The sequence below is a fragment of the Triturus cristatus genome, chromosome 8 (assembly GCF_964204655.1).
Source record: "Triturus cristatus chromosome 8, aTriCri1.1, whole genome shotgun sequence".
Lineage (NCBI taxonomy): Eukaryota > Metazoa > Chordata > Amphibia > Caudata > Salamandridae > Triturus > Triturus cristatus.
Window position 1 is genome coordinate 1407655623 of NC_140591.1, and position 25262 is coordinate 1407680884.

Here is a 25262-nt window from a genome sequence, read left to right on the forward strand (position 1 = left end):
TTTCTGATGTTCCGACGCCGCTGGAGTCGTGTCGACGCCGTGAGGCGGTTCCGGTTCGGTCTCGGCGGCCTCGGCACAATGTCAATTCTTTGACGACGCCGGTAGGCGGTTCCGGTCCGATGTCGGCGGCCTCGGTTCGATCTCGACCTCCGATTCGACGGCGTCGGGCAGTCTCTACTCGATGTCGACTTCGGGCGGCTCCGGTCCGATGGCGCTCTCGGCTTCGATGACGTCAGCCGGCCTGGCCTCGATGTCGACTTCCGGCGACTCCGGGGTGCGATCCTCACCCCCGACCTCCGGTGCTCCTCCTCTCAGGTTCCGGGCGACTCCGGAGTGCGATCCTCACTCCCGACCTCCGGTGCTCCTCTACCTCGGTCTCCGACGACTCCGGAGGGCGGACTTCACTCCTCCGATGACGCCGCTCGCTCGACCTCGGTTCACTTCCTCCTCGACCTCTGGTATTCCTCACGACCTCCGTCGGCGCCCTCTCACGACCTCAGGCGGCTCCGGGTACGACGTCTGCTACTTCAGTCAGCGCCGCTTCTCCACCTCGGGCTCCAGGTCTTCAGGCTACTCGACGCCGGACTCCAGGGAAACCAGTTCTCAGGTCAGAATCTTGCTGTTTTCTTGGTTCTAAGGCCTGTTCCTGCTGTCCAGGTCCTTAGGATAGGCTTTTCTGTCTTCTTCCCACTCAGGGCTATAGGCTGGGATCCATCAGTAGGGACAAGTATCAAGGGTGGGTTTATGGACCCCACTCCAGGCACAAGTTTCCACCCCTGCTGCTTCACTCCTTCCTCCTTCACTCTTGTGCTGCTCTCTCTTCACCAGTCAGGTGCCAACTGCCAGCTCCAACTGCCAACACTCTGTCTTAACCTCCCAACATTCTAAACCGCCTCCAACTGTCACAGAGTTCTGGAATGTTCTGGAAGGTGCTGGTAGGTTCCAGTGGATGCTGGTGATGTCACAGGTGGCCACCATTTTGTGCTCCAGGCCCTCAGACAGAAGTTTCAGGGGTAGCTAAAATGGCTCCCTGAATCTGTAGCAACACGAAAAAGTCTGGTGGTTCCCAAAAAGGAAAAATTCAAACAGGGTTTGAGGCAAAAGTGGGACAAAATAAATAATGATGAGGAGGGACCACCCAAAGGGCTGACAGGTCTAACACGCGTCCCCCCCAGCTGAAAGTGGGGAGAGCTACCCAACCCCTTGGGAGTTCTCATCACTAAGGCGGAAATACCTTGAGAGACCGTCTGCATTGGCGTGGTCCACTCCAGGCCGATGTTCCACCTGAAAGTCCATCCCCTGTAGGGAAATAGACCACCTCAACAACTTGGGATTCTCCCCCTTCATTTGCATCAGCCAACGAAGGGGTCTGTGGTCGGTCTGAACCAGGAAGTGCGAGCCAAACAGGTATGGCCGCAACTTCTTCAGAGCCCATACCACTGCAAAGGCTTCACGCTCTATTGCACTCCACTTCTGTTCCCTGGGAAGTAGTCTCCGGGATAGGAAGACCACGGGTTGATCCAGACCCTCTTCGTTGAGTTGCGATAACACTGCCCCAATGCCATGTTCTGATGCATCTGTCTGGACAATGAACTCCTTGGAAAAGTCTGGGGCCCTTAAGACCGGGGCCTCGCACATGGCTTTCTTCAATCTCTCAAAGGCTTGCTGACAAGCCTCCGTCCAGACTACCCGTCGAGGTTGTTTCTTGGACGTGAGCTCCGTGAGGGGGGCTACGATAGTACCGTACCCCTTCACGAAGCGGCGATAGTATCCCGTGAGGCCCAAAAATGCTCGGACCTCAGTCTGTGTCTTGGGGGGTTCCCAGGCCATGATGGCCTCGATCTTCGCCTGGAGGGGTTGCACCGTTCCCCTACCCACCAAGTGTCCAAGGTACACTACCGACCCCTGCCCGATCTGGCACTTGCTGGCCTTGATCGTCAATCCAGCTTGTCTCAGGGCCTGGAGAACAGCTTGCAGGTGACGCAAGTGATCCTCCCAGCTGTTACTGAAGACGGCTATGTCATCCAGATAAGCAGCAGAGAAACTCTCCATTCCGGTGAGGATCTGGTTTACCAGGCGCTGAAACGTGGCAGGTGCGTTCTTGAGCCCAAAGGGCATCACACAGAACTGGTAGTGGCCATTGGGCGTGGAGAAGGCTGACCTTTCCCTTGCTCCATCAGTCAACGAGATCTGCCAGTACCCCGAAGTAAGGTCAAAGGTACTTAGATATTGGGCAGCTCCCAGCCGGTCAATCAATTCATCCGCCCTAGGGATCGGATGAGCATCAGTTTTTGTCACTGAATTCAGTCCCCGGTAGTCCACACAGAACCTCAGTTCTGGTTGGGCACCCGGTGGTGCAGCTTTTGGTACTAACACCACCGGACTGGACCAGGGGCTGCTAGAAGGTTCAATCACTCCTAGCTCCAGCATCTTAGTGACCTCACTATGAATGCTGGCCTTCACCTTGTCTGACATCCGGTAGATCTTGGACTTCACAGGTGGGCTGTCTCCTGTGTCCACGTCATGGACGCACAGGTGAGTCCTACCCGGGACAAGGGAGAACAACGAAGAGTACTGCCCCAGGACCTGGCGACAGTCCTCCTGCTGTTCAGGAGTTAGAGATGGGGAGAGAATCACTCCCTCCACTGACCCATCCTTTTCTTGAGACGCAAACAGATCAGGGAGAGGCTCGCTTTCCACGTCCTCTCCTCCGTCAGTCACCATCATCAAGATGACTTCGGGCCTCTCGTGGTGGGGTTTGAGGCGGTTGGCATGCAGCACCCGCAGGGGCTGACGAGGGGTCTTCAGGTCCACCAAGTAGGTAGCCTTACCCTTCTTCTCCAACACCTCAAAGGGTCCTGACCAGCGATCCTGGAGGGCGCTAAGCTCTCCTGGTTCGATCACCCACACCTTCTGGCCAGGCTCCAACTCCACCGGGTGAGCGTTGTGGTCATACCACGCCTTCATCACTGCTTGGCTGGCTTCCAAGTTGTCAGAAGCTTGCTTCCACAACTTAGCCATTTGGCTCCGGAAGGCCAGCATGTAGCTCACCACATCCTGGGGGAGCTTTCTGGGAGTTCTTTCCCATCCGTCTCTCACCAGGTTAAGAGGTCCACGTACAGGGTGCCCATACAGAAGCTCGAAGGGGCTGAAGCCCACTCCCTTCTGTGGCACTTCCCTGTATGAAAAGAGTAAACAGGGTAGGAGGACGTCCCATTTCCTCCGCAGGCCTTCAGGCAGACTTCTGATCATGCCTTTTAAGGTTTTGTTAAACCTTTCCACCAGACCATTGGTCTGGGGGTGGTAAGGAGTTGTGAACCGGTAGGTCACTCCACACTCCTTCCACATTGCCCGCATATATGCTGACATGAAGTTGGTCCCCCTGTCGGACACAACTTCCTTGGGAAAACCCACTCGGGTAAAGATTCCCATCAGGGCCCTAGCCACAACAGGTGCTGTTATGGTCCTCAGAGGTATTGCCTCTGGGTACCGTGTGGCATGATCCACCAGAACCAGGATAAACCTGTGACCAGCTGTAGTTGGTGGATCTAATGGACCCACTATGTCGATGCCCACCCTTTCAAAGGGGGTGCTAACGACAGGAAGTGGTTCCAGGGGAGCTTTCAGCTTCACCCCTGTTTTCCCACTGGCTTGGCAAGACGCACATGTCCGGCAGTAGGTATCGGACGACACTTTCATCTGAGGCCAATAAAAGTGTGGGACAAGACGGGCGAAGGTCTTGTCTTGCCCCAGGTGTCCTGCCAATGGTATCTCGTGAGCCAACTCCAAAAGGAAGGCTCGATAACGTTGAGGAACTACCAAGGCTCGTGACGATCCATGTAGGGGTGCCTTGGGTTCACTGTAGAGGAGGCCATCCTCCCAGTAAACACTGTAGTTCCCTTCAACGTTCCCTGCTGCCTGGGCTTCGGCCTGTCGCCTCAGCCCCTCAAGGGTAGGGCACTCCCTCTGGCCCTGGCAGAATTCCTCCCTGGACGGGCCTCCCTCCACGTGCCACTCGGCCGGGATGGGTAAGTCCTCCAGGTTGGTAACGTCCCCCTCCGCAGACTCCTGGCTCACCACCTCCGGTGGCCTATCCGTCCTACGGGGTGGAGACGCCGAGGCAGGCTCCTCCTGTCCTCGGTTCTTCCCTTGACTGGCAGCTGGCTGGGCCTTTGTTCCAGGCTCCAGCCGGAATGAACTCCCTCTTCGGGTAGTCTCGGACCTTGTGCTAACACAGGCCCAGTCAGGTGTACCCAGCATCTCGGTGTGAGTCCGGTATTCCACCTCCTTCCAAGCGTTGTGCTCCATGTCATTGCCCAGCAGACAATCGACTGGCACGGCAGGGCTTACGGCAACTCGAAGTGAACCTGCAACCCCCCCCCATTCAAAGGGAACCTCGGCCACTGGATAGTGACCTGTTCTGCCGTCAGCCATCGCGGCTGGGTGGAGTACATCGGGAATTACCTGCTCTGGAGACACCAGTTGGCTACGCACCATAGTCATACTGGCTCCTGTGTCTCTCAGAGCCTCCCCTCTTTGGCCGTTGATGGTGATCCACTGCCCATACTTTGCGGTATTTGCGGGCACCTGGATCTTAGGAACCATCTCCCGTTCTCCCAGGGACACTAAAGTGACACCCGCCCACTCCCTTCCCTTAGTTAAGGGCATCTCCTCCCCGAGCACTACACTAGCTACTCCGGGGGTCTTTCCTCCAGTGGGAGGGGGTGATCGTTTCTGACACTTCGGATCTCCTTTATAGTGTCCAACGCCACCGCACTCGTAGCAATGGACAACCCTTGGCTGCTGACTCTGGCCAGGATTAGGGTTTCTGGGTGGGTTAGCCTTAGAGGTGAATCCTGTTCCCTTCCCTTGGAAGTTATTTTGGGGGCTTTTGGAGAACTCCTTTTTCTTTTCCCCTCCCTCTTTCTTCTGGGGGGCGCCCTGTCCGGCCTTTTGATTATCCCCTCCAGTCCCCCTTGTGGACACCCGGGTACTAGCCCAAATGTCCGCCTCCTCAGCAAGCTTCCGGGGACTGGTCAGCTTGCTATCCACCAGGTGTTGCCGCAGTTCAGGGAAACATTTCTCGAGTAGGTGTTCCTTCAGTACTAGGTCAAACAGCTCCTCGTAGTTCCTTACTTCACTGCCCTGAATCCAACCTTCCAGTGCCTTCTTTGCATAGTCCAGGAAGTCCACCCAATTCTGTGTGCCCAGTTTGTGACTACCCCTGAACTTCTGTCTGTACTTTTCAGGTGTTAGTCCAAACTTTCTGATGAGCGCCAGTTTCATGGTGGGGTAGTGGGTCTGCTCATCCTCTTCGAGGGCCAATAAAGCATCCCTACCAGCTGGAGGCATGTACCTATACAATCCTCCTCCCCAATACTTCACTGGAACCCCATGGGCCCTCAACGAGACCTCATAGGCTGCTAGCCACTTGGCGATGTCGTCACCCGCCCCATAGCTAGCTACTATGTCCTTGGGCAGGTAAGGTTTGGATTCCCTGGTGATTTCTTGGTCTTTGCTGCCACCATTAGGAACAGTTGGTGCCCCAATTCTTAGGATCTGAAGCTCTATCTCTTTCAGTCTTATCTCATGAGCCATCCTCTCTTTCTCCGTCTCATGAGCCAACCTCTGTTCCTCCTTCTCCTTCTCCAGCTTTGCTAAATCCCATGTGAGCTGTCTTTTCTCTCTCCGATCTGCTAACTCCACGCTGGATAAGCCCCCACTAGAGACAGTGCTGCCCTTCCTAGAAAGTGTCCTGGGCCCTGCTGACAGGTTCCCCACCTCAGGTTGGTACATCTCAGCCCCCTCGGGGTCAGGCTCTCCATCCCTGTCTTCCTCCTCAGCCTTGCTTTCTCGGCGTGCCTCCCCCCAAGCCCTTAAGCTGGTTTGGAGTGCACCCTTCTTTGCTCCTGGGGGACAGTACACCCCCTCCCGCTGGCAAAACTCCCTGAGTTGGGCTACAGTGTACGTTTCTAAATCTTCCAGTACAAACTCCATCTTGCCCACTCAGGTTAGAGGACAGGTTTTGTGCAGTAACAATGCAGGGGGATACCTTTAATAATACCTCCTCCCACCACCAGAGTAAATTTGGAAAAAACAAAAACCCACAATTAGGAAGGCCGCTGTGAGAAAACTCCCGGTGTAGGCCTATGGACTACCCACAGTTATTGTTGAGTATATGTAGGCACAGCTCGATCCCACCACTGAACACCAATTTATGTTGGAAACAGCCCACTCCCACTCCGCAGGGTGGTGGTGGACTCCCCGAACACACTGTGGTAGCTTGGCTCGAGTGGTCAGGAATCAGGCACCGTGCTAAGCGTACAATATACCCATACAATAACCAGGCGTGCATCCGTTCCAAAAACGACTCTACACCGTAAAAATTATGAAAATATGTTTCTTTATCTTTTTCTCTTAGTTGCTGATTGGGAAAATAAATAGGTCAATCACAATATACAAATTTTAAATAGAGCAGGTCAAATAAATATTATCTGAAAATTCAATAAATAGGGATGATCATAAATACAAGGGACATAAATATCAGTGCAGGTAATACAGGCAATTAAATATTTTGAGGCAATAAATACTGTACCAATAAATATTGTACACCATCAAGTCCTGTGGACCTATAAATATAGTGAAGCAATAAATAGGTAAAAACTCAATAAATACAGTGCCCCCAATAAATTATTAAAAGTATACAGCAACACTCATGTAATCAGATGACTTCAATTTCTAAGGGCTGATTTGGCCCAGGCACAGCTTGTAGGGTTGTGGAAGGCTTGAGGGGGGGGCTACTCCCTGGCTGGGACAAGGCTGAGGCCTAAACTGAGGTAGATCAAAGGGGGGAATACCAGTGCCCTGGCTTTCTCTCTCCACACAACCTCTCTAGGTTAGTCCCAGTTCACCCCAGGCACAGTCAGGTTGGTTTCAGCACCTCCCTAGCCCCTTAGAGCAGTCTCTCAGGTCTCCACAGGGCCTTAGGCGCCCTCTACTCCACTTACTGCCCTTTTTCCGATGTTCCGACGCCGCTGGAGTCGTGTCGACGCCGTGAGGCGGTTCCGGTTCGGTCTCGGCGACCTCGGCACAATGTCAATTCTTTGACGACGCCGGTAGGCGGTTCCGGTCCGATGTCGGCGGCCTCGGTTCGATCTCGACCTCCGATTCGACGGCGTCGGGCAGTCTCTACTCGATGTCGACTTCGGGCGGCTCCGGTCCGATGGCGCTCTCGGCTTCGATGACGTCAGCCGGCCTGGCCTCGATGTCGACTTCCGGCGACTCCGGGGTGCGATCCTCACCCCCGACCTCCGGTGCTCCTCCTCTCAGGTTCCGGGCGACTCCGGAGTGCGATCCTCACTCCCGACCTCCGGTGCTCCTCTACCTCGGTCTCCGACGACTCCGGAGGGCGGACTTCACTCCTCCGATGACGCCGCTCGCTCGACCTCGGTTCACTTCCTCCTCGACCTCTGGTATTCCTCACGACCTCCGTCGGCGCCCTCTCACGACCTCAGGCGGCTCCGGGTACGACGTCTGCTACTTCAGTCAGCGCCGCTTCTCCACCTCGGGCTCCAGGTCTTCAGGCTACTCGACGCCGGACTCCAGGGAAACCAGTTCTCAGGTCAGAATCTTGCTGTTTTCTTGGTTCTAAGGCCTGTTCCTGCTGTCCAGGTCCTTAGGATAGGCTTTTCTGTCTTCTTCCCACTCAGGGCTATAGGCTGGGATCCATCAGTAGGGACAAGTATCAAGGGTGGGTTTATGGACCCCACTCCAGGCACAAGTTTCCACCCCTGCTGCTTCACTCCTTCCTCCTTCACTCTTGTGCTGCTCTCTCTTCACCAGTCAGGTGCCAACTGCCAGCTCCAACTGCCAACACTCTGTCTTAACCTCCCAACATTCTAAACCGCCTCCAACTGTCACAGAGTTCTGGAATGTTCTGGAAGGTGCTGGTAGGTTCCAGTGGATGCTGGTGATGTCACAGGTGGCCACCATTTTGTGCTCCAGGCCCTCAGACAGAAGTTTCAGGGGTAGCTAAAATGGCTCCCTGAATCTGTAGCAACACGAAAAAGTCTGGTGGTTCCCAAAAAGGAAAAATTCAAACAGGGTTTGAGGCAAAAGTGGGACAAAATAAATAATGATGAGGAGGGACCACCCAAAGGGCTGACAGGTCTAACACTATGGATCATGAAGTTGGCAGAATTCCACAAACTCCACTGGCGGAGCTCAGTTCGCAACCCCGGCTTAATTAATTGGTGGCACAGTGTAGCTTTGCTCAACACTGGCATCATCCAGATGCACGTATACCATACTCCAAGTCCGAAATGGATCTTGTGGCCCTAGCACCACTGAGAATGCTATTTTCGGTGAGTCTTCCGTTTGACCAGCACGATATACAGACACTATCCACGACTAGCTGGGACTGGTAGAGACTAGCTCATTTGCTGGATAGTCGGTTGCTATATTCCCCTGCGATTCCCCTAACTGAAAACCAATGGCTCCCTATCACACACGAGCATATAGTCCAACGCATATTGTCAAATTATGACATACACACCTTTGGGGATCTCTTTCCTGATGGTCATGTATTCTCCCAAACGGAAGACATAAGGTTTCAGAATGCCCCTTACATGGATCATTTTATACTGCAATGCCTCCAGAGTGCTTTTTGAGCGCAGATCCAATCCTACCCACTGGCACCCGATGAATTTGTACCACTGGCAACAGATGGTAACTGACTTATTTCCAAATTATATCACACTAGTCTAAACCTTATTCCGGCCCGAGACTCCAAGGTACAGACTGCTTGGGAGTCCAATTTAGGTCAGGCCCTGACTGATAAGGTGTGGTACGCCTGCTGCACGCAGACATGTCTTGTTTCCTTCAGTCATAGACATAAGATTATTCATTACAAATTCCTACGCAGGGCATATGTAATGCCTGCTAAATAGGTTGACTATACCACATACCCGTTCGCCTGATTGCCCAAAAGGTAAAATTACATCATACTGGAGGGAAGTATTCAGTGCCCATACTCTTATGACCCATTTAACAAGAGCACCCTCCCCCTTATTAGGACTACTGGGATATGTGCGGATATACCTAAATCTCTGCACCGATATGTCGCAATAGCATTGCTCCTTGCCAAACGTGAAATAGCTATCACCTGGGTAGTAAACACCCACCTACAAAATTGTAATGGATTAAGAGTCTTACGCATTGTGACACTATTAGAGAGCTCTATGCCTCTCTTCAGCCACCCACACCCAGACAGAAAGACATTTGCCGAAAACAGCAGCTGGAGGTTGTAATTATCAGTGACAGTCTCGTTGTGACTCCTTCAAAGCATCACATATGGCCAACATTTCTCGCTCTATACTTGTTTAAGTGTATTCAGCATCATTTCCCCTGTGAGATGGATGGGGGAATCCAAAGAAGCGGGACTTAGAATCCTTTACAAAAGGCAAGGCTTTTGTAATTTAGGTGGTGGCCTCAAACATGTTACCTAGAATCCTGCACTTGACAAATATGTGAAGTGTTATGTAACTCCACAGAGAAAAACAAATCTCTCATGCATTACCTCTTCTTTTTATCAAAGACGTTTCACTTTCCCTTTCTGCATGCACTTCTTCACCTTTTTACCATCTTCTCACCTTTCTCTCTCTCACACACACACACTCCCAAAAAACGTGTGTTCTTCCCACCTGTACACACTGCATTTTCTTTTCCTTTGACGCTGTCATATTTATATTTTATTTGGAAAAGGTCCTTGCCCTGTAAAGGTCCCACTTCAGTTCAAGACCTGCACCCTGTAAAACCTCGTGCTGCGCCTTAACTAGATCTGCGTGAATTCTCATATGAAACATCTTTTTTCTTACAGGCGAATTACATGCTATGAAAAATAGCATACACTGCAGTGTTTCCAAAACAAGATAGTATGATCCAAGTTACTCAACGAACACAGTGGGCGTCCTTCAGATAGAAACTTCACATTCACACCTACTGATTGTGCCTCAGTATAAGAGTATCAATCAATCAATCAATCAACAAAATTTGCATAGCGCGCTACTCACCCGAAGGGTCTCAAGGCGCTGAGGGGGTGGGGGACGCTACTGCTCGAACAGCCAGGTCTTGAGTTGTTTCCTGAAGGAGAGATGGTCCAGGGTCAGCCGTAGGTGGGTGGGGAGGGAGTTCCATGTCTTGGCCGCCAGGTAGGAGAAGGATCTTCCTCCGACGGTGGATTTGCAGATTCGTGGGACGGAGGCGAGGGCGAGGCTGGCGGAGCGGAGTTGGCGGGTGGGTGTGTAGAATGTAAGTCGGCTGTTGAGGTACTTTGGGCCCGTGTTGTGGAGAGCCTTGTGAGCGTGGGTGAGGAGTCTGAACGTGATCCTCTTGCTGACGGGGAGCCAGTGCAGGTCTTTCAGGTGGGCAGAGATGTGGCAGTGGCGGGGGATGTCCAGGATGAGTCGTGCTGAGGCATTTTGAATGCGCTGGAGTCTTTTCTGTAGTTTGGCTGTGGTTCCAGCGTAGAGGGTGTTCCCGTAGTCCAGACAGCTGGTGACGAGGGCCTGGGTAACGGTCCTCCTGGTATCGGTGGGGATCCATCGGAAGATCTTTCGGAGCATGCGCAGGGTGTTGAAGCAGCATGAGGAGACGGCGTGGACTTGCTTGGTCATCGTGAGGGAAGAGTCCAGGATGAAACCTAGGTTGCGAGCGTGGTCCGTTGGCTTGGGTGCGGTTCCCAGGGCGGGGGGCCACCAGGAGTCGTCCCAGGTGGTGGGAGATGGTCCGAGGATGAGGACTTCCGTCTTGTCTGAGTTCAGTTTAAGCCGGCTGATCTTCATCCATTTCGCGACGTCTTTCATTCCTTCCTGGAGGTTGGCTTTGGCGGAGGCGGGGTCGTTGGTGAGGGAGAGGATCAGCTGGGTGTCATCAGCGTAGGAGATGATGTTGAGGTTGTGTTGGCATGCGATGGCTGTGAGAGGGCTCATGTAGACGTTGAAGAGGGTGGGGCTGAGTGAGGATCCTTGCGGAACGCCGCAGATGACTTCGGTGGCCGAGGAGCGGAACGGGGGAGGCGGACTCTCTGCGTTCTTCCGTCGAGTAACGAGATGATCCAATCCAGGGCCGCTCCTTGGATTCCGGTGTTGCTGAGGTGCTGTATCAGGGTGCGGTGGCATACGGTATCGAAGGCTGCTGAGAGGTCCAGGAGGATGAGGGCGGCAGTTTCCCCGTTGTCGAGCAAGGACCTGATGTCGTCGGTGGCTGCGATGAGGGCGGTCTCAGTGCTGTGGTTTGCTCGGAAGCCGGACTGTGAGGGGTCGATGGATCCGTTGGTCTCGATGAAGGCGGAGAGTTGTCTGTTGACGGTCTTCTCGATGACTTTGGCTGGAAAGGGGAGGAGCGAGATGGGGCGGAAGTTCTTGAGGTCCGTGGGGTCCGCGGTGGGTTTCTTCAGGAGGGCGCTCAGCTCGGCATGTTTCCAGCTCTCCGGGAAGGTGGCAGATGCGAAGGAGCTGTTGATGATGTTCCGGAGTTGGGGTGCGATGATGGAGTCGGCTTTGTTGAAGATGTGGTGTGGGCAAGGGTCGGTAGGGGAGCCGGAGTGGATGGTGTTCATCAGGCGGGTGGTGTCTTCAGTGTTGATCGGGGTCCAGGTGCAGATGGTGGTGGTGGGGGGCGTTGGTTCGGTGGTTGGGTCCTTCGCCTGCGCGCCGAAGCTGTTGTGTATATCGGCAATCTTGCGGGGGAAGAATGAGGCGAGTGAGTCGCAGAGGTCTTGTGAGGGTGAGATGTCGTTGTTGCAGGCGCTGGGGTTGGAGAGCTCTTTGGCGATGCTGAAGAGTTCCTTGCTGTTGTGGGTGTTGTTGTCCAGACGTCCTTTGAATGTAGCCTTCTTGGTGGTGCGGATCAGCTGGTGGTGTTTTCGGGTGGCGTTCTTGAGGGCAGTCATGTGTTCTGTTGTCTGGTCGTGGCGCCAGGCTTTCTCGAGGGTGCAGCAGGTTTTCTTGGAGTTCTTGAGTTCGTTGGTAAACCACGAGGCTTTTGGTAGCTGAGTGGGTTATTAAGTACATTACAGAGATCTGTAACCTGTAAGTTCAGTCTTAAATACTCATAGTCCTGGATTCGCATTTCATACAGTAATCCTAGTAATGTTCTATCAGTTCTTTGGTGAAATATCTACTTAGGGCTAGGTGAGATTGTAAATAATAATAAGAAATGTGTTATTTGCCATTTGTTTTGAAATCCGGAATTTTGGCTTTCTGAAATATGCTCAATGAAACACCGATTGCATTATCACAGATCGACCATAAAAAATGCACATCTTGTAAAGTTAAGGGCGTGCATGCAAGACCCACTAATTACCTGTTTCATTGTGTAATGTTTTTAACAGCTGGTGGTGAGCACTAGCATGACATGCCCCATTTAAAGACATGGGAGGGTCACTTGTTATTCTGTAATACCCTCAGGTGGACGAGAATGAAAGCTTATCTTAGCTCTATGTGTTCTGATTTCTGTTTTAACTGTGTTTTAACTGTGTATCTAAACCCTATTTGTTACGGTATTGTTAAAGGCAAAAACTGAAGTTAAAGGTTAATTGGGAATTCAATTCCATATCAAATGAGGAAATAAGGAGAAGACACACTAGAAATTGATGGGATTGTGTAAGGAGGAGATTTTTCTTTGGAGAAAATAACTTGTCTGTGGGGGGCATATTTCTTGCATTCCTAGATATACTCATGCAAAAATGCTAATGGTCTGGCAAAAAACTGCGTTTTATCCAAATGTAGGAGTCAATGTAAGATATTTATGATTTATGTGAAAGTTCATTGCCTTGAATTTAAATGTGCTTCTTGGGACATTTACATCTTGTATAAATATCAACAGCAAGGGATATCCCCATGTTTAAAACTACCACATGCCTCATCATAAAATTGGCAAAACAAGGGTTATAGGTCACTATCGGTTACATTAATACTTGTAAACGTGGATTCAAACTGGAACTACAGAACTTACAGAATTAAATCAATTATCAGGAGACCAACTGCAAGTTATATAACCCTAGGTGGTGTAAGAAATTAGGTTACAGGTTGGGAGGGGGTGAAACCCCACTCAAGCAGCACCCATAATCCTTGTCAGAATGAAGTCACAGCAAAGCTCAAATTAACTTGTGCTCAACTCTCTGGTAGCTTGGCACAGAGCAGTCAAGCTTAACTTAGAGAGAATTTGTAAAGTATTTATGCAGCAATTCAAACGGTAATAAAGTGTAGAACAACACATGACAAATCCCACACCAATTTAGAAACATACAGTAAAATGTAAGAAATAATTTAAGACCAAAATTACAATAATCCAATTAGTAGAGCTGGAGATATGAAATTGTAAAGATTTGAAAATAGTATCAAAAAGCACAAAGTGCCAACTGTGGTTATCTGGTTGCACTATATTGGGACAAAGGTACAAGTTCCGGCTGACTACATTGGAGAACCAGTTAGACCCACTGAAAAAAGTACTAAAAATCCTGGTTGCGGAGTGATGTAGAGTCAGAGATGCGTCGCACAGCAGAGGTGTTGTGAAGTCCTGGGGTGGACCTTCATTGCGCAGTGGCAGTCCCGTGAAGCTGCAATGGCGATGCAGGGTCCTTGTGTGGAGATGTGTTGCACAGCAGCAGTTCCAATGAGCTGCGTGGCTACAATATGAAGTCCTGGATTGGGGATGCATTGTGCAGCAGTTCCAATGTGGAGTCGTGTAAGGAGATGCATCATGCAGTGTCAGTTCTGCTGGGACTGGGATAGCAGAGCACCTTTAGCCCCTCTTCTGAGGGTACAGGACAGTGGTGGCACCACTTGGTGGGGCAGGACTCACAACTCGCAAAGTTAGGGAGCTGGGTTCAGAGTTGCTGGATCCTGTTCTGTCTCTGAGGCTAAGAGCAGGAGGACAGCCAACTAGCCCTGGGAGTCACTATGGAGGTCCTGGGTCCAAGATTCAGGTCCAGTCCTTCTCACTCAGGCGAGAGTTCAGCAGAGCAGCACAGCAGGGCAGCAAAGTGGCAGTCCTTCTTGCAGCAAAGCGGCAGAGCAGTCATTCTTCTGAGTGTTCCACAGGTTCAGAAATGTACTCGAGAACTGGATCTGAGGGTCCAATATTTATATCTGGTGCCCACTTTGAAGTAGTAAAAGGTTCTGGAGGGTTCTACCCCCTGAAGCGTCAGACATCCCCTTCCTTTCTGCCCTGGCCCCAGCTTGTCGGCGGACACAAAAGACTAGTGACAAACCCTTTGAGAATGGGTTCATGCAGGACCTTTGTGATGTACAAGTGTGTTAGATGACAGCTCCACCCCCCTAGTTTAGTCAGAGTGGCCCATCCTGCCAACACCTATCTTCCCTTTGTCTCACTGACTGGAGGCAATACACAAGTGCCAACCGCCAGATACACACAGTCACATGACCCAGGGACAGGCAGCAGGTGCCAAATGGTTAGGATAAGAAAATGCCTACTTTAAACCAAGTGCCATTTTCAGAATTGGGATGTAAAATCCGACTTTACCATGAAAGTAGGCTTTTCATTTTAATTACAATTGTTTAAACACCAAACTCAACCTGTCTACCTGCTTCCAATTGAAAGTTATCACTTATTAAATATAGCAAGAGAGAGAGGTAGGACTTGCAGCGGTGAAAAACGAATTTAGGAGTTTTTCAATATCAGGGCATGTAAAACTTAAAAGTACATGTTAAACCTTTCAGAAACACCGCACCCTAACCACTGGGATGTTCAGAGCTTAACCTAGGGATGACTTGTATGTATTAAAAAGAAAGGTTCAAGGCCTGGCAAAGGTTTATTTTGTCAGGTCGAATGGTAGTTTAAAACTGCACACACAGGCTGCAATGGCAGGCCTGAGCCATGTTTTACAGGGCTACTTAAGTGGGCGACACAGTCAGTGCTAAAGGTCCACTAGTAGCGTTTAATTTATAGGCCCTGGGTACATGGGGTACCACTTTACTAGGGACTTAAAATGTAAGTAAATTGGGGGTGTAGTCTGATCACAAAAGAAGATGGCCGCTTGAGTTGGAGCTCCACGCGGTGGAGGGCCCTATAGAGAGGTGGAATCCATGGGGTAACCCACAGGGACTGAACAATGCCTCCCTGAATGGGGCAACCTACAGGAGGGCCTGTTTCCGCATTCGTGCCCGCTACCAAAGCACGGCAGCAACTAGGGCAGCAACCTGGGCTGAACCTGAAGAGCTGGGCCTACAGGGAGAGGTGAAGCACCGGCGTGTGAGCCGGTAGAGCCTCTCCGCACATCACCCCCGGGGCGCTACCTGCGGAATGGGTACCCTCGCCCCATTGCAGACACACGAGGCATAAAAACTCGGGGACTTCCTGGCCATCGCCGTCCTCTTGTCCACATGGTCCACGGGCCTACGTGCTTCACAAAAGCGGAGGGGAGCTGCACCCCCTGACAGCCACTGCACGGAGGCCGGCCGAGGCAGGAGAAGGGACAAGGACACCATCTTAATAATGGGCCAGAGGGGCCAGCAACTGACTGGCGAAGACTTAAGGGCAGTCTAGTTCACCCGCATCTACAGATGTGGGTGCCCTTCCTTCATGACACTGCGCATTAAAACTGGAGGGTGGCGGCACTGAGACCAGCCTACTGCACTGGAGGGGAAATCCCCCCTGCAACGAACCCTCCCCCACTCTTCTGGACACCTATCCCACTACCCCACCACCCCTGCCCTCCCTTCTTTTCTGCCTCTCCCCCTCAATACTATCCCCCCTCATCCCACCCCCTTCTGTCGCTCCATCCCACCTCGGACATGCCATGCCATGCCCTATACCATGCCCTGCTGTGCTATAGGCAAAACCACCCTGCTTTCAAGCCCTTTGCCAATAACATGGGACCTGTCCCCTCGCCAACACCACCTCACCCCAGTCTGGGAGAAGGCAACCTTCCTGTTCGATACTAACCATGCAGTGCGCCCCCTTCTAGGCCAGCTGGACCCATCCTACCCCATTACTGCTGTATAATAACCCTTGAGGTCCATGTATGCAATGCATGCTCTGCTCGATTCCCTCACAGCAGCACCTCATCTCCTTCCCACTCATTTTGTATTTTGTACTGCTTCTATGTATCGTTTCTTTGGTTTTCAATATAGAATTGCAACACAAAAAATGTAACTAAATTTAATGTTCCAATTGGGTATAAGCCAAATATACCATGTTAAGGGGAGAGAGCACTAACACTTGATCACTGGTTATCAGTGGTAAGGTGCACAGAGTCCGAAGGCCAACAAAGACGAGATCAGCAAGAACAGAAGGGGTGAAGGCAAAAGGTTTGGGGAAGACCACTTAAGGCAGACAGTTCTAACACGGAGTAAGAGGAGGATGTCGGCCCCTTGTTGTTTTAGCCAAAGTGGGTTACTCTGAAGACCATGTGGCATGAAATTTGGCCATCTTATTATTCGAGTGTGTAAGTTATTTCATAGACATCTAATACAGAATGTCATTATATACACATCATACTAGGGGACTGTGCCTGGACTCCAGAAAGCCACAATCTTCAATGGCCACCAATAGTTGTGTACGTAATATTCCCATTACGGATTTCAAGGGGCTTATACAAACGTCTGAATCTGACAAAAGCATTTAGTAAAGGTAACTTGTAATTGGAGGAAAACAAGTCGGTATGTAAATAAAGGCCTAATCATGTTATATTATTTGTAGATTGTTTAGGCCTTCTTGTCCAATGCTCATTGCAATTTCACATAAAATGTGTTTACTCTGTTCGCAAGATGGTACCAACTCCCCAGCATTTCCCAGATGGATTGTCTGTCTGTTGTTTATATTGCTGAAAAGTTGATTGTGACATATATCTTGCTCCATAATTTTGCGTCCTCTTTCCCTGTCCCCGTGACTAATTGGTAACTCCCTGGAAAGTCTATGCATTTGTTTAAAAATTATTTAATTTCTCAATTGACATTTGCTACCAAATGCACGAGTTGATATTTATGAACCCTTTTACTTTCACAAAGCCCAAAGTTAGTTTTACAGTTTTAAAGGGATTTGATTTGGTTTAGCTGAAATAAATAACAGAGCATTCTGCTGCCAACAAATGCAAGCTGGATAATTCTTTCTCAACAACAGCCGTTATGTAATGTTGAATGCTCAAACAGAGCTGATCTAGTGGGCTTTCTCAGATTTAGAAGCCAAAAGATGCCTGCATCTGCTCAGTGACCAACACTTAGATGAGATTTAGTCCTGCATTGTATTATGCAACAGGGTAATATTTTGTAGCAATTAATACATCTACACCCTTAAGATTAACTTTGCAGACAGCTGGTCATTTTAGGTCATAAAGTGCTTTTATGAAGAAAAATTCCTCGCCAAATTCATCCGAGATGCCTGATAGTGCTGCAGAACATTGAGGTCTAGCATCAACATAACTTCTTGGATATTCTGAGCTCTTCGCCCATGACCCTCATGAGCTCTATTGTGTCATTATGGGGTAGGAGAACATCTCTGATAGACTATGGGATAGCCATTGTCTGAAAATGATATGGTACCCTCGAAAGAATGTTATTTTTTGATGGCTACTATCCTACCCAGGGACATATTGGTGAGATGTGCTCAATGCCTCATACTTTGTTTCTAGCTTTCTGAATAAGTGTGTATAGTTAGCCACATAAAGATCCTCCCCACCACTAATATCCCAGGTTTTTAACTTTTCTTTGCTCTAGAGAATTCCAAAAGATCCTTAAATTCTGCCATCTCCTCACTTGACAGTAATGTGTTTGGAATTTCAGATTCATGCTTATTGACTTTAAACCCCAAAGAACCTTTGTGATACCCCAGATCCTGCAGAGATGCAGGAAGGGGTATCTTGTTCAAGAAATAACAGTTCACTGTATCGAAATAGGACAACTTTGTTCTTTTCAACACCATGTGTTGCACCGTATACCTTCTGAATGTCCCTTGTATTTGAATCCATTAATCCTATAGCTACCACAACAAATAGAAATAACAAGGATCAACTTGGTCACATTCCCCACACTTGGAAAAAGGTTTTCAGAAAACTGACAATTTAGCATTATTCTGACCACCGAGGCTGTATAATTTGCTTGGATCCTTCCTTATGATGTTTGTACCTAGACATATTGTTTCCTTATTACAAATGCATATGTTTTCCTATGATAATTATCATGCCGCGGTCTACTGCCCTCGGGAGCATGACAAACCCTCTCACCTCTACTTCCAGTAACATTGCTCTAAACATCAGTTTTGTAGCCAAATAGTAGTAGACCATGTACGTGCTTAAGAACCTTTCCTTGATGAACCTGTCCTCTAGCACTCCTTGAGTACAGACAACAAACCACTATTAATACCACATGATAAAAGATGTCTGTTGGTTGTGTTGGTTGTGTTCATGGCTGTGAACTGGCAGAACACTGAGGAATCTCATTGTCCTCTAGTCCTTCACAAGTTCCACCAGTAACGTAATTTCATACCCCATCTATGTAAATGGATTCTTCTGGAAGGCTATGGGCAAAAAACACTTTTTTCACCTTTTGAATGTTTTTAAGGCAAAAATTCCACCAACTCTTCTCCATGCGATTGAATCAATCCCCGTTAAGGAATGGAGTTTTTTAGATAAGACTGAAGGTCAAATATTACGAAAAATTTGCAATTTTAGCACGGTAATCCCAACGGCAGCAATTAGACTAGAATTTGGGCTGATAAGCTCTTATATTCAAGGCTTATCTAGGGTTCTACGTTGGGGACATCAACTACAAAATAGTGAACCGGACACACTAAGAGGTATTTTGTGTCATGAAATGTTTTATGTAAAGGCAGGTAAATACTCCTTTTGTCAGGATTTTTTATTGGCACAAAAAACCTTTGGTATACAAGAAGAATCAGTGCTTTCACTCCCACCCTTAGGATTTAAATCTTTCCTAAAAACCTTATGTGGCAAAACTAGCTTTAATAAAGATTACATTTTGTAACTCTAAAGAAAGACTAAAGCGAATAGCCAGGACTAGCGTATTGAGAACTCCACAAAAATAAGTATTCTGGAATTTAGAACATGGAATTTGACGCCTGCTAATTTTATGCCGCATGAATCTCCTGCCTCTAAACGACTTAACTGCAAACTGGTCTCGGAATATGAATAATGGAAGAATTTGTCATTTTTGTAACCTGAGCACCCAGGTAGATCATGTTTTGTTTGCTTCTCCGGTATTGATCTCGAGTCGATATCGTTGGCTTCGGCCGATGTTCCTGCTACACAATGTAAAAAATGTAGCATCAGCCCGAGACTATCTTTTTTGTCCAAAAAATGAAGTCGTATGTGTAAAACGTTTTAATCACTTTAAAGAATTTATGTATATATTTTTAATTTGTTATATATTTACATACTTATTTTAATTGGGTAAATTAACTTCCTCGCTTGAGAAAATTCTTTGAAGTACTAGTATCTTGCTTTTTAAATTGTCTTCTGCACATTACTAGCTGCTATTTATTGCTATTTTGCACATTAGGGATATGTTGAGTAAATGTCCCTCTCTGACCTTTCGGGTATTCCTCAAAATTAATTGAAGTGGCATTTTGCTCCTAATGCATGGCTTTTTGCATAGATCGGGCTACGCTTAGTTACTCTGTTACCATGCTGCTATTCCCTAAATAATACTTGAATAGGTTGATATCTACTCCCTTTTGTACATTTGCATATTTAGGAGATGCTTTGTTTCCTTTATCGCCTGGTAATTAATTTTAAGCATTTTTTATGCGAAATAGAATTTTGATATTGTTTGTTGTCTCATCCCTTATGCCACAAATTTTAAGCACCATCCATAGTCGAACTGTTTACGTGTTGTTGAGGTAAATTTTATGATGGCATGTGGAGTGAGCCTTGTTATGTTTTGTTATCTATAATACTATACACGTGATCTTATGTGGACCTCCTAGGAGTTCCAAATCTTGAATAAAATGTTGAATTGAATTGAATGCGTTTAATGATTGAGATGTGCCATGATCTTTCTGGTAAATCCTGGGTTTTGGCATTCTCATTTGACTTCATCCAATAACTGATCCAATAACATCATCTTTTCACTAACGTGATCCCACATGCATTTCCTTCAAGTTTTAGCAAGATGCAAGGGCACCTGCCCAGAGATGCTGCAGATGGTAATTTTGCCACCCTCAAATAAAGTCCCTCTTTTCCTTTAGGCTTTTAAAGCCCACTTTTTACTGTGAATAAATGCAGTTTTATTCTCTAGAGAACATTGCATCCTTGCCTAGCCTACCATGTGTCTGTGGTATTTCTATCTGTACTTCCACTAGGTCTGGGCTTTACAAATCCAGTCCAAATCCTTCTTGTAGTATTCTTGTATCTTCAGTCCCAGATCCGTCTTTGAAACTCAAAGATAGTTTCTACTTCACTATCTCCTTTTAAGATGTTGACCATTTCTCTCAGTCGAGTTGACATTTTGTTCCAGGGTTAGATGTCACAGGTCTCCCTTGGCAGGATAAGATCTTTGTTTGCTATTTTCATTCATGTAATGCCTCCCCTCATACACTATCTGTCAAATTTAGCTTCTTCTATGGAGTCCTGCAGACTACTTTATATCAACTTTTGGGAATTCAATGAAAATCAAAAAGGCTGCTTTAATTAATAGATTTTGAGTGTCCTTAGGTTCTTCTGAGACACCTCTTTTTCTATTAGCTGATTTGCTAGCTACTATGTTTTTATTTAGCAGATTAGTTCCATTACAGCCTCCTGCCCTTCACCGGGCAGCACCACAGCATGGTTCTGATGCTTTGGCATACCTCATAGGTACTTGTTGAGTCAGAGATTGAGGATGTTATGGGGATTTTCTGCTATGCTTTCCCACAGTGGCATACCACCACTCTGCAAAGTGCAGCGGCAGACAACTCTTTTTGCTAGGTATTCAGGAGCAGCTGCTCCATTAGGGCAGAGGAGTGTCGCCCCACTGCTTTCTCGCAGTGCGAGAAGCAGAAACATAAAATGCTAAAACTAGCATTTTATGTTTTTGCTTCTCGCACTGCGAGAAAACAGAAGGGTAGGGTTGGGGGCGGGCGGGGGGAGGGGTCTTCTGGAGTCCAGGGGAGGAGTGGCTTGCCCACTCTGAGGGCGCTGACTAAACAGCACCCTCAGGGCCGACTAAACCAGTCATAAGCACTCTGCATTTTCTCCATGTAGGCTGCATGCAGCCTAAATGGAGAAAATGGCCTCCCCATAGACACCTCTTCGGTCGGCGTTCCAGCCAATCACAACGCTGCCATTGCAGCATTGTGATTGGCTTAGGAGAGGGGAGGAGACGGAGGCTGCCTGCTCTGCATGCTTCCTGTTCCAACGCGGGACCCGGCCGGAGTTTGGTTTATTTTTTTAATTTTTATTAACCCCCCCTGTGCGAAACCCGTGCGAATGACCCACCTGCCCCCCCACCCGCGAGTCATACCGGCTGTGACTGTAGGTATTATAAGTGAACTACTAGTAGTTTATTGGACCATTACTTCTCCAGCCCCACTCTCACCCAGTCTAGTCAAATGTTCAGACTGACCCAAGTATAAAGACATCAAACTTTTTTGAATTTTCCAATCTCGGTTCGATTTAGGTGATTCTCTTCCTGTATATCATGTATATTTTCACCGTTTTTTTTATAGGAGTCCTCATATGGGTTCTCTAAAAGATAGCTGATTCCCATCAAGTCTATGATGTCTTAGCTGCCTTTACTACCTTCCTGGGCAGCCGCCACAGTACCACCCCTGCAGGTTCCACTTTGAGTTTATAATAAATCCTTTTCTAACTTTATGATACAGACACCGACTCTCAATGCGTGGTCACATTAGTCACACTGTTTATGGAATCTAAATTTGTCAGTAACCCTTTTCCATCTAAGGCTACAACAAAAGTCCATTGACTTAAGAAGAATTGAAAGGATGGCCCAGAGCTTCATCACCATGCACGTCAATTAACCAAAATGCCAGGGGTAGCGGAAGTGACATCACATACCCTTTCACCTTCAATTTCATTCACACACACACATGGTTAAACATACATACATATTCACACGTACATACATTCTCTTACGTAAACTCACACTCACCCACAAGCTCGCACACAACATACATTTCGAAGCATTTTTTTCTACTTACCTCAACTTTCAGGGAATATCATACTCCAGCTAATTGTTCTCCTTTTTTATTACACTAATAGTGAGTAATGATTCATTATTCACTATTAGTGTAATAAAAAATTGAGAGAAAACAAAGCAAGTAGAGCCCCAACCGATGACTATAATGAAGAGCTGCCCCAGTGCTCTTGGATCTGATGTTACCCCCTCTGCCCCGCCAGAATCCCCCATCCTCATTCCATAGTCCCTGCCAGCTTGCAGTTCCTGGTTTGCAACAGTGCAGCACAGCCCCGCACCAATGTCTGTTCTCTAAGGAAAAGAACGACAGTCACACTTTGCTCTTCCTGCATACACAGTCTTGACTGTTCTCAAGTGCTTCTCTTCTGAAGAGTGATGTTCCAATTCACCTTCGCCTTTTGGGTCACTGTTGGGGGCAGCAGCCTCTGTTTTCAATAAGGTTTGCGTCATCGCCAATCCACCGACTTGCTAACAGGAGTGGGCTCCCAAAGGCTCTGAGGGTTCAACCACAAGAAGCATTCAAAGCCCAACACATAGCTGGTGTCTAAAAGGACGCCATCTTTGTTGTGACGCAGGTGCCCATCCACTCGGCATGGATCATTACCAGACACCGCAACTAAATGCTTTAAAAACATTAATTAAGTACTACAGAAATCCATGACATGAATTTTACGCTGCTTCTGCTGTCTAATTAACAGTCAGTTGATTAGCCATTGTAAAGGGTGAGCTCAAAGTCAGGGCGAGTCTGCAGTTAAATAAAACAGAACAAAAATAGCGTCTTCCCAAAGGTTCGTAATTATGGTACAGTATTTGGAGGATAAGGCGTCTAGTTTCTATACTTGTAGCATTATTTGTTATCCCAAACATATCCCTGTTATATTTTCTGTACATATAAATGGTGCGCAGCCTGCACACCCGCAGCATCAGGCACAGAGCACAGTTCTTACACAGCTGAAACGCAACCGATCACTTCTATACCATTACAGGGCAAGTGGCCCTCTTTCATAATGTGTGTGAAAGTGTATGGTGACACGTCTATAGCACTAGTGAACCGCTCCTGTCACTTGTAGCTCCAAGAATGCTGGATCTCTGAGGAGTAAAAAAAACGGTTGCGTCATTCAACGAATTGTAGGCAAACACCTACTAAATGACTACTTACATGATTTGTGCTGTTGGGTCCTCCATGCTCTTGTCTCCTCCTCACATACACTGTGCCCTGCACTTCTAACACTAGTGCGTGCACTGGCGTGGGGTAAAATTAGTGCATCAACGCGCTGTTTGCAGAGCAGCCTGCACGCTGCTTCTCCCCGCGCCTGGTAACAGTATTTAAGGGTGTGTGGTAAAACAATATTATCTTACTTTGAGCACACTGAGCTTCATATTCCATCAGTGAATGACAGTATAATATCGTTGTGTTATGGAACGGACGTTTTGCAATGCTGTTGCTAAGTTCCTACTTACCTACAAGTAATGACATCGCTTGAAGTGTTTGCCATGTAAATACGTTCCTTTCGTCGACGAAGAGGGTGTACTTAGCGTGAAGAGGTGAAAACACTTCCAAACATAAGCCCTCTGTACACACATATTGTGTTGTGAAACAGCAAGGCATTTATCCAACGAGCGGGTACTTACATCTAGCAATAGTTGCACAGCGGTCAGCTGATGCCTCGAACAGGTTTTCGTCGCGTGGTCAAGACCGTTTGTACAACTCGGAGGATTTAAACAAAGAAATCGCTGGCTCAACATTGGCGTCTTCTCTCCCACTTAGAACGTTCCGGAACACTATAGGACAGGTCGTGCCATAAATTAATTAATATCTCCCGCATGTGAAAAATTAGGGTCCCCAGCTGAAAGAGAATGCGAGAAGCCCCTCTAATTTGCATACATAGTGATACATAGTGACACACTGAGGGGCTGTTTGCATCTCAACATTGATTCATACCACCATTCATTAACCAACACACAGCACTAGTCAGTCCACGGAATGAGGCAATGCTGCATCAGTTCGAATGGGATCTGAACGTTGCTATTCAGGTGACACACCTGTCTCAACAGTGAGCACTTTACCGACTGAGCTATCATATCAGGTAGCTGGAAATCAGTGAGATTTACAGAAGCGAGTCTAGTCTAGGGATAACCTCTCATGAATTTGCAGGAGAAAGCAGACATCCTTGGAACGGTATCCACAGAAGAGAAGCTGCGCCCTTTAAATAGGCAAGAGGGCACCGTGCGTTGACAGTCACCGCTGCCATCTGCAGCCATCTTAAAGTGGGTCACAAGTTTGAATCCCGGTGGATGGGACACTTTCTGTGCTGGCCAATCCCCTGGGGGCTACAGGTATGTTGGTGTTAGCAGGGCGTATGTTGGTTCTGCAGATTCAGCCTTCCTACCTTTTGAGATCGATAAACTGAGTACAACAGATTTGGTAATAGTATTTTTTGGGGGGGGTGTTTTATACACCGCGAACTCGACCAGAAGGTATCGGAGCGCTTTACATGGGCACCAGTTGCGTTACAGACGGACACGTTCCTTTTTGTTAGGCACGGGGAGATTTAGTGATTTGTCCATATGGTCTGGGACTACCGAATTTCCCCCTCCCCCTGCGCGTAAACCACATTTCTAATGAGGGACATGAGAAGGTAATTACTTTTTGGAGGCGGGGGTCGTACAACCCCCGGCCGTATTTATTAAAATATGAAAACAAAATTAAAATTTTGAAATAAACAATATTTACACAATTATACGCAGAAACATAACACAACATTTGATTACAATTCATATGCACAGATATCAGATGGCTAACCTTAAACTATCTCTAATACATAGTTTTTCTATCCGAATCTAACATCTGGACATAATCATACATTAATTACTTTCTGCGTATCCTATTTGGGCCTACGGCAAGGTCGCTAACCGGTGTCAGATCCTTATCAATTAGCCATGCCCTCCCGTAGGAGTTGCGCATGCGCAGAGGGCCCGCTTACCGAGAGGGTACTTCCCCCCCCCCCGGTTGCCCCATACGTTCCCTGAACTCCATTCCAATTTGGGGGGTCTTGCACTCTGCGCCATTTAATGACGTCCATACCAGTGTGG

At 48.1% G+C, this 25262-nt stretch overlaps 1 protein-coding gene across 1 annotated transcript in view; it reads right to left on the reverse strand.

Moving 5' to 3' along the window:
* Positions 1–23361, reverse strand: part of LOC146805830 (uncharacterized) — a 497986-nt gene extending 474625 nt beyond the window's left edge. The window contains exon 1 of the mRNA XM_085623825.1: positions 23329–23361. Within this exon, the coding sequence (XP_085479951.1) occupies positions 23329–23354 (26 nt within the window). The 5' untranslated portion in view covers positions 23355–23361. The remainder of the gene's footprint in view (positions 1–23328) is intronic.
* Between the last annotated feature and the right edge of the window lie 1901 nt (positions 23362–25262).